Source organism: Neolamprologus multifasciatus, chromosome 23 (genome assembly GCF_963576455.1).
Source record: "Neolamprologus multifasciatus chromosome 23, fNeoMul1.2, whole genome shotgun sequence".
NCBI lineage: Eukaryota > Metazoa > Chordata > Actinopteri > Cichliformes > Cichlidae > Neolamprologus > Neolamprologus multifasciatus.
In genome coordinates, this window is record NC_140460.1 from 14,258,567 (window position 1) to 14,272,655 (window position 14,089).

Here is a 14,089-nt window from a genome sequence, read left to right on the forward strand (position 1 = left end):
CAAACGGCCTGGCGTCATAACGCACAGCGCATCGCCGGGAGGATGAAGGGATGAGGGGTGGTGAGGCCTGCTCAAGCTGAATCCTGTCAGCCTCCATCCCTCACACTCACCCCACGCCCACAGACAGCCAAAGCCAGCAGCAGCCTGCAGTGATGACAGGTGAGGAGGATCACATCTGTCGGATTTGCGCACGAGATTTTTATTTTTTTAAAATACTTGTCAGGATCGGCGCAGATGTGTGCTCAAAACTGATTCGGTTTAAAAAAAAAAGTGTAAATCTGCATTTTTAAGTTAAATCCGTTTCATTGTAAAATACAATCAAACAAATAATAGATTATTGTAGCGCTTTTACCCTACAGTATAAAGTGCCTTGAGATGACTCCTGTTGTGATTTTCGTTATATAAATAAAGTTTAATTGAATTAATTTTAAAAGTGATATTGGTCATCATATCTATTACTATACTATATTCAGACATTCAAATAAGCCCCCTGAAATATGTTAAATGAAATATTTAAATGGAGCTGAAAAAAATCTATCTCAAACATGAGTATGAAAATGCCTTTAAAAGAAAAAGTATCAGTATTAGTACATGCAGTGTCAGACACCACTACTCAACATGCTCACAATTTGTCATATGTCCTCTAGAATCAGTATATTTTATGGTCCTACTTGTGAAATTTCATACAAACCGTGCATGACTGGCCCTGCATGTCACGTGGCCAAACAAAGGTCAATAAGCCCGTTCAGTAGAGGGTTGTGCCTCCACATAGGGCAACTGAGCTGCTCAGATTTTATCTAGAGTTCAGAGGAATATTAGTGAGGGTCTAGCGCAAGGGCGTAGATTTGGTTTTGGCATTGGTGGGGACGGATGATTCAACCACTGAACCCTGCCCTGTTTCTTATTTTTGTCCTTTTTGTCTTTGCTTCTTTTTTTTCCTGTCCCATTTGGTTCTTTAGCCGTCAGAATTGTTGTCTGAAGACCAACAAGGATACCCAATGGATTTATTTTGCCAAATGGATCATCATGGCATTGCCGTATTGGTCCATTTGATCGACCTTTGTTTTTATTATTTATTTTATTTTATTTTCAGTTGTTACAGACAGGACAGACATGAGTGAGGGATAGGAAAGGGAGAAAGAAAGAGGAAGGAAAAGAAAAACAGAAGGGGAGAGGGACAGTGAGAAAGGGGTGGAAAAAAAATATCTCCGGGATCACCTGTTGAGAGAAAAAGAATAGAAAACAAGCAAAAAAAAAACAAAGCAACATACTAAACACAACACCATCGCATTAATCTAGCTAAGTGTAAACAGCAGTAAATACTAAATATTGAATGTTGTTGTGCAGCACGTAGGACAGACAGCGCTCAATGTGCTTTGAAGTAGCAGCCAAGAAAGGTGTGATTTAAGTCTACGAACAGTGAACACCCGTGTGCACACCTGTGTGGATCGGCGCGCTTGTATTCAAATGGTTTCCCCATGTAATGGTCTGCAAGAGGATGTAGAGAGCCATAGCCCTGTCCCCCAGGGCATGAAGCAGGCATGGAGGAGATCCAGGCCCCAGACATCCAGAGTCCCCAGAGTGCAAGAGCCCAAGGAGGATCACCGGAGGGGCATCCGTGCCACCTTCATGGGAAGGGCTGAGGATCCCCAGACGAGGGGTCACCCAGTAGCCACCGGGCAGAAGCTAGAGGGGGCTGCACCGGCGTACCCGCCGGCTCCGCCGGCAGCCAGCTGTGCCAGAGTGAACCGAGCTGCAGGCACAAAGGCCGGAGGCCCGAGGCCCCCCCGTGCCCCGGAAGAGGCCTGACCGAGCAACAGGCGCCAGGCCCCACCAAGTAGCCACCGGGAGTGAGCTGGTACATACCTGAGCGCCCAGCCCCGGACACCAAGAACCACCAATGCACCGACCCCTGAGGGCATCAGTCACCGGCAGGGAGTGTGGTGAGGGGAGATAGGCCTCCACACTTTGGAGGGCCTGGGAGTTCCCAGAGAGGTGGAGTCTAAGACCCGACCTGACATATAGACACAGACAAACAGGCACACACAGACACAGACTTGCATTCCCACCCTCATGCACACATATACAAACACTCAGCACTCACCCAACGTAGGGATAAACGTAAATGGACATATACACACAATCACACTCCCCAAACATACTCTATACCCCGGGTCCAGGTACCCTCGCCCCCAGAGGGGGAAACGGCACCCAGACCCAAGAGATGTTACCTTTCCCTCCGGGGTGGAGGCAAGCAGACCGTCCCAGGCTCCGCAGCAGCAGGGAGGCCAATCGGACAGCCAGCATCTCCTCCCAGCCCCCCCGCCCCGATGGCTAGCAGAGAACGGGGGTGTGTTAAGACCCCATACCTCCCTCCTCCCGCTCAAGTGTAGTGTTGCTGCGTGTTGCTCTAAAGTGCATTTAAAACAAGGGAGAGCATGGTGCTGCTGCCAGAGAGCAGCAGGTGTTAGCACGGCCCCTCCCGAGAACCCTCAATGTCTACATGGATTTAAAATTGAGAGGTGGGCACCGGCGCCAGAGGTAGGTTTGAATACACAGACCGTCTACTGGACGCCGTTAATGTGCCCACCCTCAAGGCCCTATATATATATGTGTGTGTTATGAGAGTGTAAGTAATGTGGATGTCTAAGTTGTGAGATAAAATTGAGGCACAGGTGGCCAGGAGAGGACGGGGGGGGGGGGGGGGGGGGGTGAATGTCTCCCCTGCACCCTGGTGACACACCCGCACCCCAAGGCCCTACCTGTGTGGGTGGGTGTGGTGGAGCGGGAAGAGGGAGGTAGCCAGGGATGGGGAGGAAAAGAAGGGAGGGGAGGATGCCCCTCCCTAGGGCCAGCTCCCCCGTTGACCCCAGTAGGCACCCCCGTACTCTGGTATCCACCAAGGCAAGGGCCCATCCAGACCGGGGCCTACGGCAGCAGCACTGCCAAGCCCCACAGGACCCGGGGCAGCCCACCCTACCCCACCGCAGAGGAAACTGTACCCACCCCAACATTCAATCATCTCCCAGACTACACAAGACAACAGACACCCAGGTTAAGTTTATTCTCCACCTCTCCTATGTCTCTCCCCCACCTGCAGAGTGGACTCCTGCAAGGATGGAACAACCTCCCTGCCAGATGAAGAGCCCCCCAGTTAGGCCGATGCACAAGAGGCCCCCTTTGCTTCTTGATAAAAAAGGAGAAATATACTTGCCTACATATGCTATTCTACATGCTTTTAAACCATTTAAAATTACAATTCATAGTTTTATATGTGAATTATATAATGTTAAATTACTATTAAACAAGTGACTGACTAAGTATTTTAGGCTTTAGTTTACTTCAGCCATATTCCATATAAATCAGGTATCATGCTAATATAAAATAGCTTCAAATACAGTCATGACAATAAAAGAATATGACTTTAAGGACTTAACAACATTACTTCAGTTATACTACACCAACATCTCTTATACATTAGCACAAAATGAACACTGAATGACCTGGTGGGTTTTGTCCATAAAACTACTCGTCTAAGATGACCACAGAGTAAAAGATCTCTCAGCAAGATTATGCAACATTTTAGGCACTATTGCCCCGATCAAATCAGTGAGCTGGGATGTTTTATTCTAAACATGAACTACTGTTACAGCAACAGACATGGACTACTGATGTCCCACACAACAACTCAATGTCCTCTATGTGAAGGAGCCAAACACATGCCTTCTCTCATTAACAGAGATAAACTGCTGGCATATTTTAACGTTAGACATATAATTTTAACAGCCTCTGTAAACTAAAATCCTGGCCTGCTCGAGGCTGCCGTTTTCTCTGACAGTTTCAATCAAAATTAGAAATGCTGCTCTGAAACTGAGAGAACTAATAATGCTGCCTGCTGTGCATTTAGTTTCCAAAACACGTTATTCGTGGTTACATACAGTTTTAGACTGATGTGGGCCAAAGCCGAGCATAGCCTGTAACGTGATTATGACGGACACATTTTATGAGTGAACTTGACTTTAAGTGAGTTACAGGTTTCTTTGAAAAACACTTTCTTATATCTAGGTTCTTCCTCTTTGCTGCCGTCCTCCTCGCAGCGCAGGGTTAACAGGTAAACAGAGCTCCCTGAAAGGCTCAGCCAATCACATTGGCCAAGTTTGTCACATGACGTAGGACTCCAGTAGAAGACGTAATTTAACTCTTTCTGACAGATAGTTTTTTTTCTTTCTATCGGGATTGTTGTTCTTTACTCGAAGAGATCTAATTATTGGTGGGGACAATTCAATAATCGCTGGATATTGGTGGGGACACGTCCCTGCCGTCCATGCCAAATCTACGCCCTTGGTCTATCGTACTCAACTCAATAACAGTCAATAAAAAAGAAAACATGGAACTCGGATCAACAGTCAGTGCTGTGAGGAGTACGAGGGTGCTGGATGGTGACAAACTACGTCCTGCAGTTGTAGTTATAAAGGATGGGAAGATACATGAAATAGTGTCGAGCTGCAGCTTTTCTGAGGATGTGGCCTGTCAGGTAAGCTGGGTCTCACTCCTCAGAACACTGCTCAGGATAATTCGCCTTTCTGTAAAATTGTAATTCACTGATTTAACACTCCTGAAGATCTTATTTCTCTCAGATGCTTGATTCATTGCATTGTTAAAAAACTTTTCTGTGGTTGGAAGGTGCTGGATGTGGGTGACAGCGTGGTGATGCCAGGCATTGTAGACTGCCACGTTCACGTGAATGAACCAGGCCGTACCTCCTGGGAGGGTTTCTGGAGCGCCACCAGAGCTGCAGCAGCCGGAGGGGTGACGACAATTGTGGACATGCCGCTGTAAGTTGGAGACTTCACCAATTCAGAAATCAGTCCCTGCAGTCTGATCATACAAGGTCACTGGTAGAGCGTGCAGGGTAAACAGACTGCAAAATAAATGTTGTTTTCCTCAGGCAAACATCAAAATGAATCTGAGAAGCACTGTACGTCCATGGCTTGGTTTAAAATGTCAAGGCTGAAATTTTAACTTAACTTTTAACTTTAACTCTTTATTCTAAGAATTATACTTACAGTGAATGAGTTTAGGGTAACTGGAAAAGGTTTAAAGCTAGAAAACAAAACATAACGATGCAGTCTTGCCTGACGGGTTAAATATAGCACAAGTAATGAAAACAGTAATAGTAATGTAACATGTCTTCTTTATCAGTTTTATGTTTTATTCTATGGCTGAAATGATTTTTGGCTTTGGCCTGAGACCATTTGAGAAAGATTCTTTTTTAAACAGTAGACGTGAAGCTCTCATCAGGCCTTTGTTATTCACACAGAAACAGCATCCCTCCCACCACAACTCTTGGCAATTTTCACGAGAAGCTGCGGGAGGCAACAGGGAAGTGTTTTGTGGATGTAGCCTTCTGGGGAGGCGTGGTCCCTGGCAATCAGGTAATGTGTGCACAGCTTTAGCATGATGAACTCTACAAACAGGCAGGTTGTAAAAAAAAAAACAAAAAAAAAAACCAAGACTAAAGCAAACACTCCATGAATGTCTCCTTGCAGCTCCATCTACGTCCAATGATCCAGGCTGGAGTGGCTGGCTTCAAGTGTTTTCTCATCCATAGCGGGGTGGATGAGTTCCCCCATGTAAATGACAGCGATCTACATACAGCCATGAAGCAGCTGCAAGGCACAGGAAGTGTCCTGCTGGTAATTTACAAACCAAAACATCTTACGTAACATTAAGTTCTCTTACTCTGTGTGTGATTTGCCTTTAGTTTGCACACAAAACATTGCCAGATGAAATAAAAAATAAGCCTTTTTCTCCTGTCTCCTCCAGTTTCACGCAGAGAGGGACGTTTGGGAAGGAAAAGGAGAGACTGGTGGGAACAATCATTACAGTGTTTTATGAAAATACTTAAAAATATAATGTAGTTAGTGTCCAAAATTCATTCACCCTTTATCCTTTTTATTTGTTTTTACACTAATAAACACTGATATTTTCTTACCCAACCCCATGTTAGACCCTTGCCAGTACTCCACCTTCTTGCGGTCCAGGCCAGACGTCATGGAAACTGAAGCTATTCGTGTTGTCACAGAGATTTGCCTGCAGTACAGGTGAGAAAATCAGCATGTTAACGAATAACCATAATATCATAGTTCATATATTTGTATAGGTTCTGTTTGTAGCAGGAAAAATTGAGTCATTCCATAAGAAAATCAACCAAAGGGAGATGCTGATGTTTCTTATAATATCCCTGCTCCAGGGTTCGCTGCCACATAGTTCACTTGTCTTCTGCAAAGCCACTGAAACTGATTGAGGAAGCACGGCAGGCTGGAGCTCCTCTGACTGTGGAGACCACCCACCACTATCTCAGCCTGTGTGCAGAAGACATACCTGCAGGGGCCACGCAATTTAAGTGCTGCCCACCCGTCAGAGGATCTGTTAACCGAGTAAACAATCATATGTACAGAAGACACAAAGTTGACTATTTTCAGCAAACAACAACAAAAAGCTACTCTCTGACTGATTTTCCCCCACCAGGAGCAGCTATGGTCTGCGCTGAAAGCTGGACAGATTGACATGGTGGTCTCAGACCACTCCCCCTGCACCACCGACTTGAAGAAACTGGACAGTGGAGACTTCACACAGGCTTGGGGAGGGATTTCTTCTTTACAGTTTGGTACTGACTCGTGCAAACACAGATGCAGAATATTTAATATACAGTAGCAACTATCAAAAAGGCAGGCAGACCTTAATGTCTGCCACAGTCCCGGGACCTCAGCAGCCTACATCAACCCCTTCTGCATATCATACCGGCAAAGTTGATGCCACCTGCCTGCAGTTACTGCTGCCTCAGCAAGCCTCTCTCCTCCATTATTAATGTCATGTCAGATGCGTGATCTGTTCTGTATCCTGAGGAGGTCTTGCTGCAGCTTTCCAAGTATTTGTTTGGTGCAATGGAAAGACCAAATGCCAAAACTGTATTTGGATGACAGTAATGTGAATTGTTAACAAGCATTCGCATCAATAATAACTGCAGATGGAGAAACTATTCTACTCAACTACCGCAACATAACGTAGTGTTTCAGGCAATACAATTATAATCACAGCACTTTCAGCACTTTTATAGTACCTCGTATAATAGTGAACGCTCTAGTGAGAATCAACCAGTTGATATGAATAGAAGAGATATGATGTCTCTGTGTGTTAGCCCTCTGACAGACTGGTGACCTGTCCAGGGTGTAATCTGCCTCTCACGCTATGACAGCTGGGTTAGGCTCCAGCACCCCCCCACCACCCACCCCCTGACCCTGAATGAGATAAGCAGAAGAAAATGGATGGATGGATTACAAATGAATTCTAATCCGTGGAATATTACAGGGATATGCTTCTTTTCTTTTGGGTTGGATTAGCTGCCCCCTGCCCCCACGTATCCCCATAATGCTTTTGACAATCACGGACAGTCAGTCAAAGTTCAAAGGAAGGTAAATATGAACGAGTTCCAGTTTAAAGCAATCATTTACTGTTCTGCCTCAGTGAGAGAGCGGTCAAAGTCTGACACCAACACATCTCGTGACAGTGATACGCAGTGTTTCGCCTCATACAATCTTATTATTAAAGGGTAAATAGAATTAAGGAGTGGAAAAACTCTGATTTGATTAGTCTCAGTTCAGTTCTCAGTCATCTTCTTTATTACTCTCATCGTTTTCAGGCTTGTCTCTGTTCTGGAGTTCAGCCAGTAAAAGAGGTTTTCAGCTCCCTGATGTTGTGAGGCTCCTGAGCCAAAAAACAGCTCAGCTGTGTTGCCTCGACAGCCGGAAGGGCTGCCTTGCCCCCAGTTATGATGCTGACTTGGTTGTATGGGACCCAGAGAGAGAGTTTGAGGTAAGAAACCATAAACAGTCATCATATCCTGAGGCAGACGTGTTTCATCCTTTGCTCTGTTTCACAGATTCAAGAAGAAAACATACATCACAAAAACAAGGTAAATACAATCACTGAGAAAATTTTAACATAAACACTGTGTGATGAGTTGACGAGTGTTGTTTGCATAACAGTTTGCTGTTTGTGACTGTGCAATCAGCTGACTCCTTACCTTGGCCTCAAACTGCAAGGGGCCGTGCGCGCCACCATCCTGAGGGGACGGCTCGTGTACAAAGATGGCAGCTTCTGCGCCGAACCTCTGGGGAAGCATCTCCTCATCCCTCAGAAGACAAATCAGGCCCAACTGTGAAGCACAATGACAAGCTGTCATAATAAACCTCAAATATTCAATTCACCACTGATTCTCACTGAGTGATGGTTAAAAAGTTATTGACCTCATAATAATGGAAAACAAAAACTGGCTTAAGGGTCATTTAAAAAATGAAAACTTCTGCTGAACTTTAGCATTTTAACTGCACAGAAAAATTGAATTACGATGCCGCATATTTACTTCAAAAGAATACTCAAACAAAAGCTTTCATCTGTGCACTATCTCTAAAATTAGAAACATCCTTTCTCAGAGTGACGCTGAAAAACTAGCTCATGCATTTATTAATTCTATGCTGGACTGCTGTAATTCATTATTATCAGGTTGTCCTAAAAGCTCCCTGAAAAGCCTTCAGATGATCCAAAATGTTGCAGTGAAAGGACTGACAGGGAGTAAAGTGAGAGCATATTTCTCCCATATCGGCTTCCTTTCATTGGCTCCCTGTTAAATCCAGAATCTAATTTAAAATCCTTCTCCTCACATACAAGGTCTTGAATAATGACAAATATCTTAAAGGGCCATACTCTCCCAATAGAGCACTTTACTCACAGACTGCTGATTTAATTGTGGTTCCTAGGATATTTAAAAGTAGAAGGCTGTCCACTGTGAGTCTTGTTTTAACAGGAGATCCTGTTAAAAATGAGTTTCTCCTCATCAACTATTTCCTTATGAGAGAATTGTTGGGTTCTTAATGACCCGAGATGTGATAGATTTAATTAAGGTTCATTAATGCATTTCAAATATCATCTTACAAAGTGATTTTTTTTTAGCAAACAAACTCTGTTAATGTTTTAGGAACACTGCAGTTTAATAGTTAAACCTGAGACTCTGGTCAGTTGGTGGTCAATGATTAACATCTCGGGACATGCTGGATCACTTGGTTATCTTGAAAAATGAGGACACATCAAACTACATGAGCTCGTTACGCAGAGAGACCAACAGGTGTTGACATAAGAAGAAAAAGATAAAAGCAGAACATGTTATGATGGTCTTCTGACCTGTGGTGCTCACTGGTCAGAAAGAGAGGTGTGTTAAGCTGAGGTGTGGTTTCTCTGGTTCCACGGCTCTTTGCGGTTTTGTTTTTCTTGTTACACTGCTGGGAACATGTCGTCCATCTCTGTACCACCACCAAAATGCCTGCAGAAACCTCTGACTGTTCCCTATCGTCACATGTTTGGACCAGGACCTTCAAACGTCCCTTCACGGATCTTGGAGGCCGGTGCCAACCCTGTCATTGGACACATGCATCCAGAGATATTCGAGGTAACTTCAAAGGTTTAACACCAATGACTAGGATCTATATTTGGGTTGCATGCTGTCTGTGCTAGAAAAAGATTGGGAATGGTTCTAACATCAGATAGATCGCTACTCGTTTCACCAAACCCGGCCCTTTTTCAATTACAGATAATGAACGACATCAAGAGTGGGATCCAGTATATGTTCCAGACTCAAAACAAAATGACTCTAGCTGTGAGTGGCACCGGCCACAGTGCTATGGAGTGCGCCATCTTCAATGCAGTGGAGCCTGGGGAAAGTGTGCTTGTAGCTGTGAATGGAATCTGGGGAGAGAGAGCAGCTGAGATGGCAGAGAGGATAGGTAAGGCTCATTGTATCATTTGTACCTAACAAATCCTGGAAGATAACCAAATTCAAAAATATAATTTCCTACAACAGATGGGCACTGTTCAAAAAGAGCTTTTGCTGTGGAATACTTTCACGCCTTTTCCAAATGTACAGCAAAGTTTATGTGTGCCATCTGCTAATCTCTGAAATCGCCTAAGAAACTGTCTCTCTCACGCAACTGTGCCTCGACCCGGGCCATTGTGTGAGTTCCAGGTTACACAAATTGTGACAGGCACAACATACATGACACCAAAGCACACTGCAAGTCAAGCTGAACATTTTCACAGACGCCATCATAGCTGTTTAAAACATTAACTTAATGTTGTGCTAGCAGCTGAACCTATAATCTCATGAGAAAGGTTTTTACTGAGGTCATACAATAAGGGAACCATGAGCCATATATGCAGTCTATGGTGAATACTCATTAGCTGCTCTAGTATTTGCAGCATGGCGGAGCAAGTGGGCCTCACTCAAAAGAAACTACAGTGGCCACGTCCACAGTAACGAACATGTCAGGCAGTGCATTATACTGACTTTTAGGAAAATAACAAAGCATTGTGGAACATAAATAAATAAACTCCCATAGGTCTTTTCACAAGAGTACTATATCATTGTAAAATTCCCTAAAGGAAAAAAAAATTAATGATCTTATGTATATCTTTCGAACTTTCTAAATCCAGAGTATTTACAGAGTATTACTGCTGCTGTCTTTTTTTTTTTTTTTTTTTTTTTTTTCGCCTGTCCCATTTGGTTCTTTAGCCATCAGAATTGTTGTCTGAAGACCAACAAGGATACCCAATGGATTTATTTTGCCAAATGGATCATCATGGCATTGCCGTATTGGTCCATTTGATCGACCTTTGTTTTTATTATTTATTTTATTTTCAGTTGTTACAGACGGGACAGACATGAGTGAGGGATAGGAAAGGGAGAAAGAAAGAGGAAGGAAAAGAAAAACAGAAGGGGAGAGGGACAGTGAGAAAGGGGGGAAGAAAAAATATCTCCGGGATCACCTGTTGAGAGAAAAAGAATAGAAAACAAGCAAAAAAAACAAAACAAAGCAACATACTATACACAACACCATCGCATTAATCTAGCTAAGTGTAAACAGCAGTAAATACTAAATATTGAATGTTGTTGTGCAGCACGCAGGACAGACAGCGCACAATGTGCTTTGAAGTAGCAGCCAAGAAAGGTGTGATTTAAGTCTGCTTACTGCTGCTGTCTTTTAAAGGTGGCTTTCATTGGTGTAATTAAAAAAAACCAGTTAATTAAGAAAAAACATGTGTATCAAACCTACAGGTGCGAGAGTAAACACTATAGTGGCTCCTCCTGGTGGCTGCTTCACTATTGAAGAGATGGAAAAGGTACTGTTTCCTGATGCTCCAGTTATCAGGCTACTTTAATCATTTCTGTCACTGCTGCCACTTGTGTAATCAGACTGTTATCTCACCGCAGGCTTTATCCAAACACAGGCCTGCGCTGCTCTTTGTGGCACACGGAGAATCTTCTACGGGAGTCTTGCATCCTTTAGATGGCATCGGACAGCTGTGCCATAAGTAAGACACAGCACTTTGCAATCACCACATCTGCAGCTAGACAGATGATATAGGTGTTTTGTGATTTGCTTGCAGGTATAACTGCCTGTTTCTTGTTGACTCTGTGGCATCAATTGGAGGAGCCCCTGTTTACATGGACCAGCAAGGTGCACTGAAAAATCCTGCCAGATGTTTCCAGTGTTTATTTTATGACATAATATATATGGATTTTTCTGTCGATGTTTGTACTTTTAGAGATAGATATCCTATATACAGGCTCCCAAAAGGTTCTGAATGCCCCACCAGGTACAGCACCAATTTCCTTCAGTGAGAGAGCATGGTAAGAACTGCACATTTTTATCATTTTTATTCATTCAGAATAATAGGGTACCATAAGTATTTAAAGGTAAATTTATCCACAGCCAAAAAATCTTCAGCCGAAGGACAAAGCCCGTGTCATTTTACTTGGATTTGAGTTGGCTGGCAAACTACTGGGGATGTGATGGAAAGCCATCAAGAGTGTAAGACTTTCTCTGCAGATTGGACCGTGTTTCAGGCTCACTTTTAACCTATTACTAAGATCATTTGGTATTGCTTTGTCTCTTTTCATAGATATCACCACACAGGTCCTGTCACTGCTTTTTACTCTCTGAGGGAAAGTTTGTCTGTCCTTGTTGAAGAGGTGAGACATGTCTAGCAATTAAAAGGGTTCATGAGCCTGCAGTTTTAACATTTTATGCAATTAACTAATGAAGCACAGAATACAGTAATGGAAACAGAGCGTATCTCCTCTGTGGAAACCTGAGATAAAAGCACTGCAGCTAAAACATTTGGTGTCACTAAGGAAATGTCACATTTTTAATTAAAATCCTGACTTTTATTAAACAGATGAGCTGCAGAGTGAACGCAACATATAGACCCCTCACTTTTCTTGAATCAAAAAAGAGAGAATAATTAGTCCAGCTGCAGCAGATGCAGAACTCAGTTTGTTGAGGGAATCTGCAGACACCTCCCACCAGTTGAGCACTTCTTATGGCCCACACAGTTAAGCTCCAGTTAAGCAGCTGGATCCTATGTGGTTCAGTAACTGCCTTGGGAATCCCATAGAGGGGAAAAAAATATCTATTATCCTGCTTATCTCAGTCTGAGTTGCACGACAGGAGTTTAAGCAGGTATGATCAGACAGCCCCCAGCCACCTCCTCAGGTGAGGAGAGGGAAGTGGCTTTTGTAGTTAGATGCCCAAACCACCACAGCTGTCTAGATCCATGGTGGAGGGGTTTACTTGGTTAAGTGATCCCAAGAGTGTTGATGTCAGGGGCAATTTGTCAAAACAGCCACACGGTAGTGTATGAATTCATTAATAGTTAATTAAATAATGAGTGAACAAATGTTTGGTTTTTGTGCAGGCTAAAATATTTCAGCCTTGTACTGATGTTCCTGTTCAGAGAATTAATCCTACCAACTTTAGGATCGTTATATTTCTATAGTCTCCAACAGTTATCAGGCCAAAATTAATTTATCCACAGCTTTGATTGGAATACCAACAATGTGACATTCCCACCACACTTGGTGTTGTGTGCCTAATGCTAATATGAAAAGTGCTAACACACTAGTCTAAGAGTGAACATGAAACACTTTCCCCTGTTAAATATTCATGTCATCCAGCATTAGAATTTAGCTGAACATGCAGCTTCACAGCACAGCTGTAGAGCACACTTTTGTGATCAGTACTCTGAAAATTGAGATATGGTTGATGAGTAAAGGACTTGCAGCTCCCTAGTGTCTGCGAATTGTCTGTGAATATTTTAGTTTTAATTCTATAATTCAATTTTTTTAAGGGTTTGGAGAATTCATGGGAACGACATCTGAAGGTAGCCGAATATTTCCATGCTGGCCTGGAGAGCATGGGTCTCAAGCTTTTTGTCAAAGAAAAGGTAAGTTTTAGAATAATCATAATAATCTGTAAGGGAATTTACATCAAGCTTGCAGCTCTTTCTTATATAAGATTAAATAATGAGCTGTTTGTTACAGCGTCTGAGGCTGCCAACAGTCACTACAATTGTTGCTCCTTATGGATATGACTGGAAAGAGATCACAAGCTACATAATGAAAACACACAATTTGGAGATTTCTGGGGGGCTCGGACCATCAGTTGGTTTGGTAGGAGAACATGATGATCGAGTGCCAATATGCATCATCCAAACACATTTGTTCCTGCCTGTGTGTTTTACATTGGATGTTTTTGTCGTTTTCCAGGTGCTCCGCGTGGGACTGATGGGATGCAACAGCAGCAGGGAGAACGTCGACATGGTGCTGGCAGCACTGAAAGATGCTCTGAAACACTGTCACAAGAGCAAAGTGTAACACGTGTCTAATGCTGTAAAGATCATTTTCTCATAAGGATGAAATCTGGTGCTCATGTGTTGTGCAGTTAAATATTGGCCATTTTTAACAATACAGTAACTTGTCATGACAGTCTCTGGGAAACAACCTATTCCACCCCCTCCCATCTGCTTTATGGTCTTTTGTTTTTGCTGTGTTCATTCACAAAACAAACCAACGTATCAATAGGCTATAATTTAATATATATATATATATATATATATATATATATATATATATATATACCTAATTATTTAACTAAGAATTAATGATTCATTTCATTCATCGTGTCAAAGGGAGTGA

At 43.1% G+C, this 14,089-nt stretch overlaps 2 protein-coding genes across 6 annotated transcripts; both read left to right on the forward strand.

The window, feature by feature from the left end:
- Nucleotides 1-47: 47 nt before the first annotated feature.
- Nucleotides 48-8,971, forward strand: LOC146491220 (allantoinase, mitochondrial). Of its 5 annotated transcripts, none has more exons than XM_085150142.1 (11): nt 4,145-4,534; nt 4,684-4,835; nt 5,321-5,435; nt 5,550-5,696; nt 5,827-5,869; nt 6,011-6,104; nt 6,254-6,440; nt 6,532-6,670; nt 7,703-7,875; nt 7,943-7,975; nt 8,075-8,971. In XM_085150142.1, exons 1-11 carry the CDS (start codon nt 4,325-4,327, stop codon nt 8,222-8,224), a joined length of 1,443 nt encoding a protein of 480 aa, XP_085006268.1. In that variant the 5' UTR covers nt 4,145-4,324; the 3' UTR covers nt 8,225-8,971. The 5 variants fall into 5 exon arrangements, with proteins under 5 accessions (XP_085006271.1, XP_085006267.1, XP_085006268.1 ...); XM_085150144.1 differs by having other exon boundaries at nt 4,146-4,534; nt 5,827-5,871; nt 6,010-6,104; nt 8,049-8,146; XM_085150145.1 differs by lacking the exon at nt 4,145-4,534 and adding an exon at nt 48-159 and having other exon boundaries at nt 5,827-5,871; nt 6,010-6,104; nt 7,703-7,975.
- A 246-nt stretch (nt 8,972-9,217) lies between these two features.
- Nucleotides 9,218-13,987, forward strand: agxta (alanine--glyoxylate and serine--pyruvate aminotransferase a). Its single transcript, XM_085150148.1, has 11 exons — nt 9,218-9,505; nt 9,647-9,839; nt 11,168-11,232; nt 11,324-11,424; nt 11,500-11,570; nt 11,659-11,743; nt 11,826-11,924; nt 12,016-12,085; nt 13,243-13,338; nt 13,436-13,564; nt 13,661-13,987. Exons 1-11 carry the CDS (start codon nt 9,347-9,349, stop codon nt 13,766-13,768), a joined length of 1,176 nt encoding a protein of 391 aa, XP_085006274.1. The 5' UTR covers nt 9,218-9,346; the 3' UTR covers nt 13,769-13,987.
- Nucleotides 13,988-14,089: the final 102 nt, after the last annotated feature.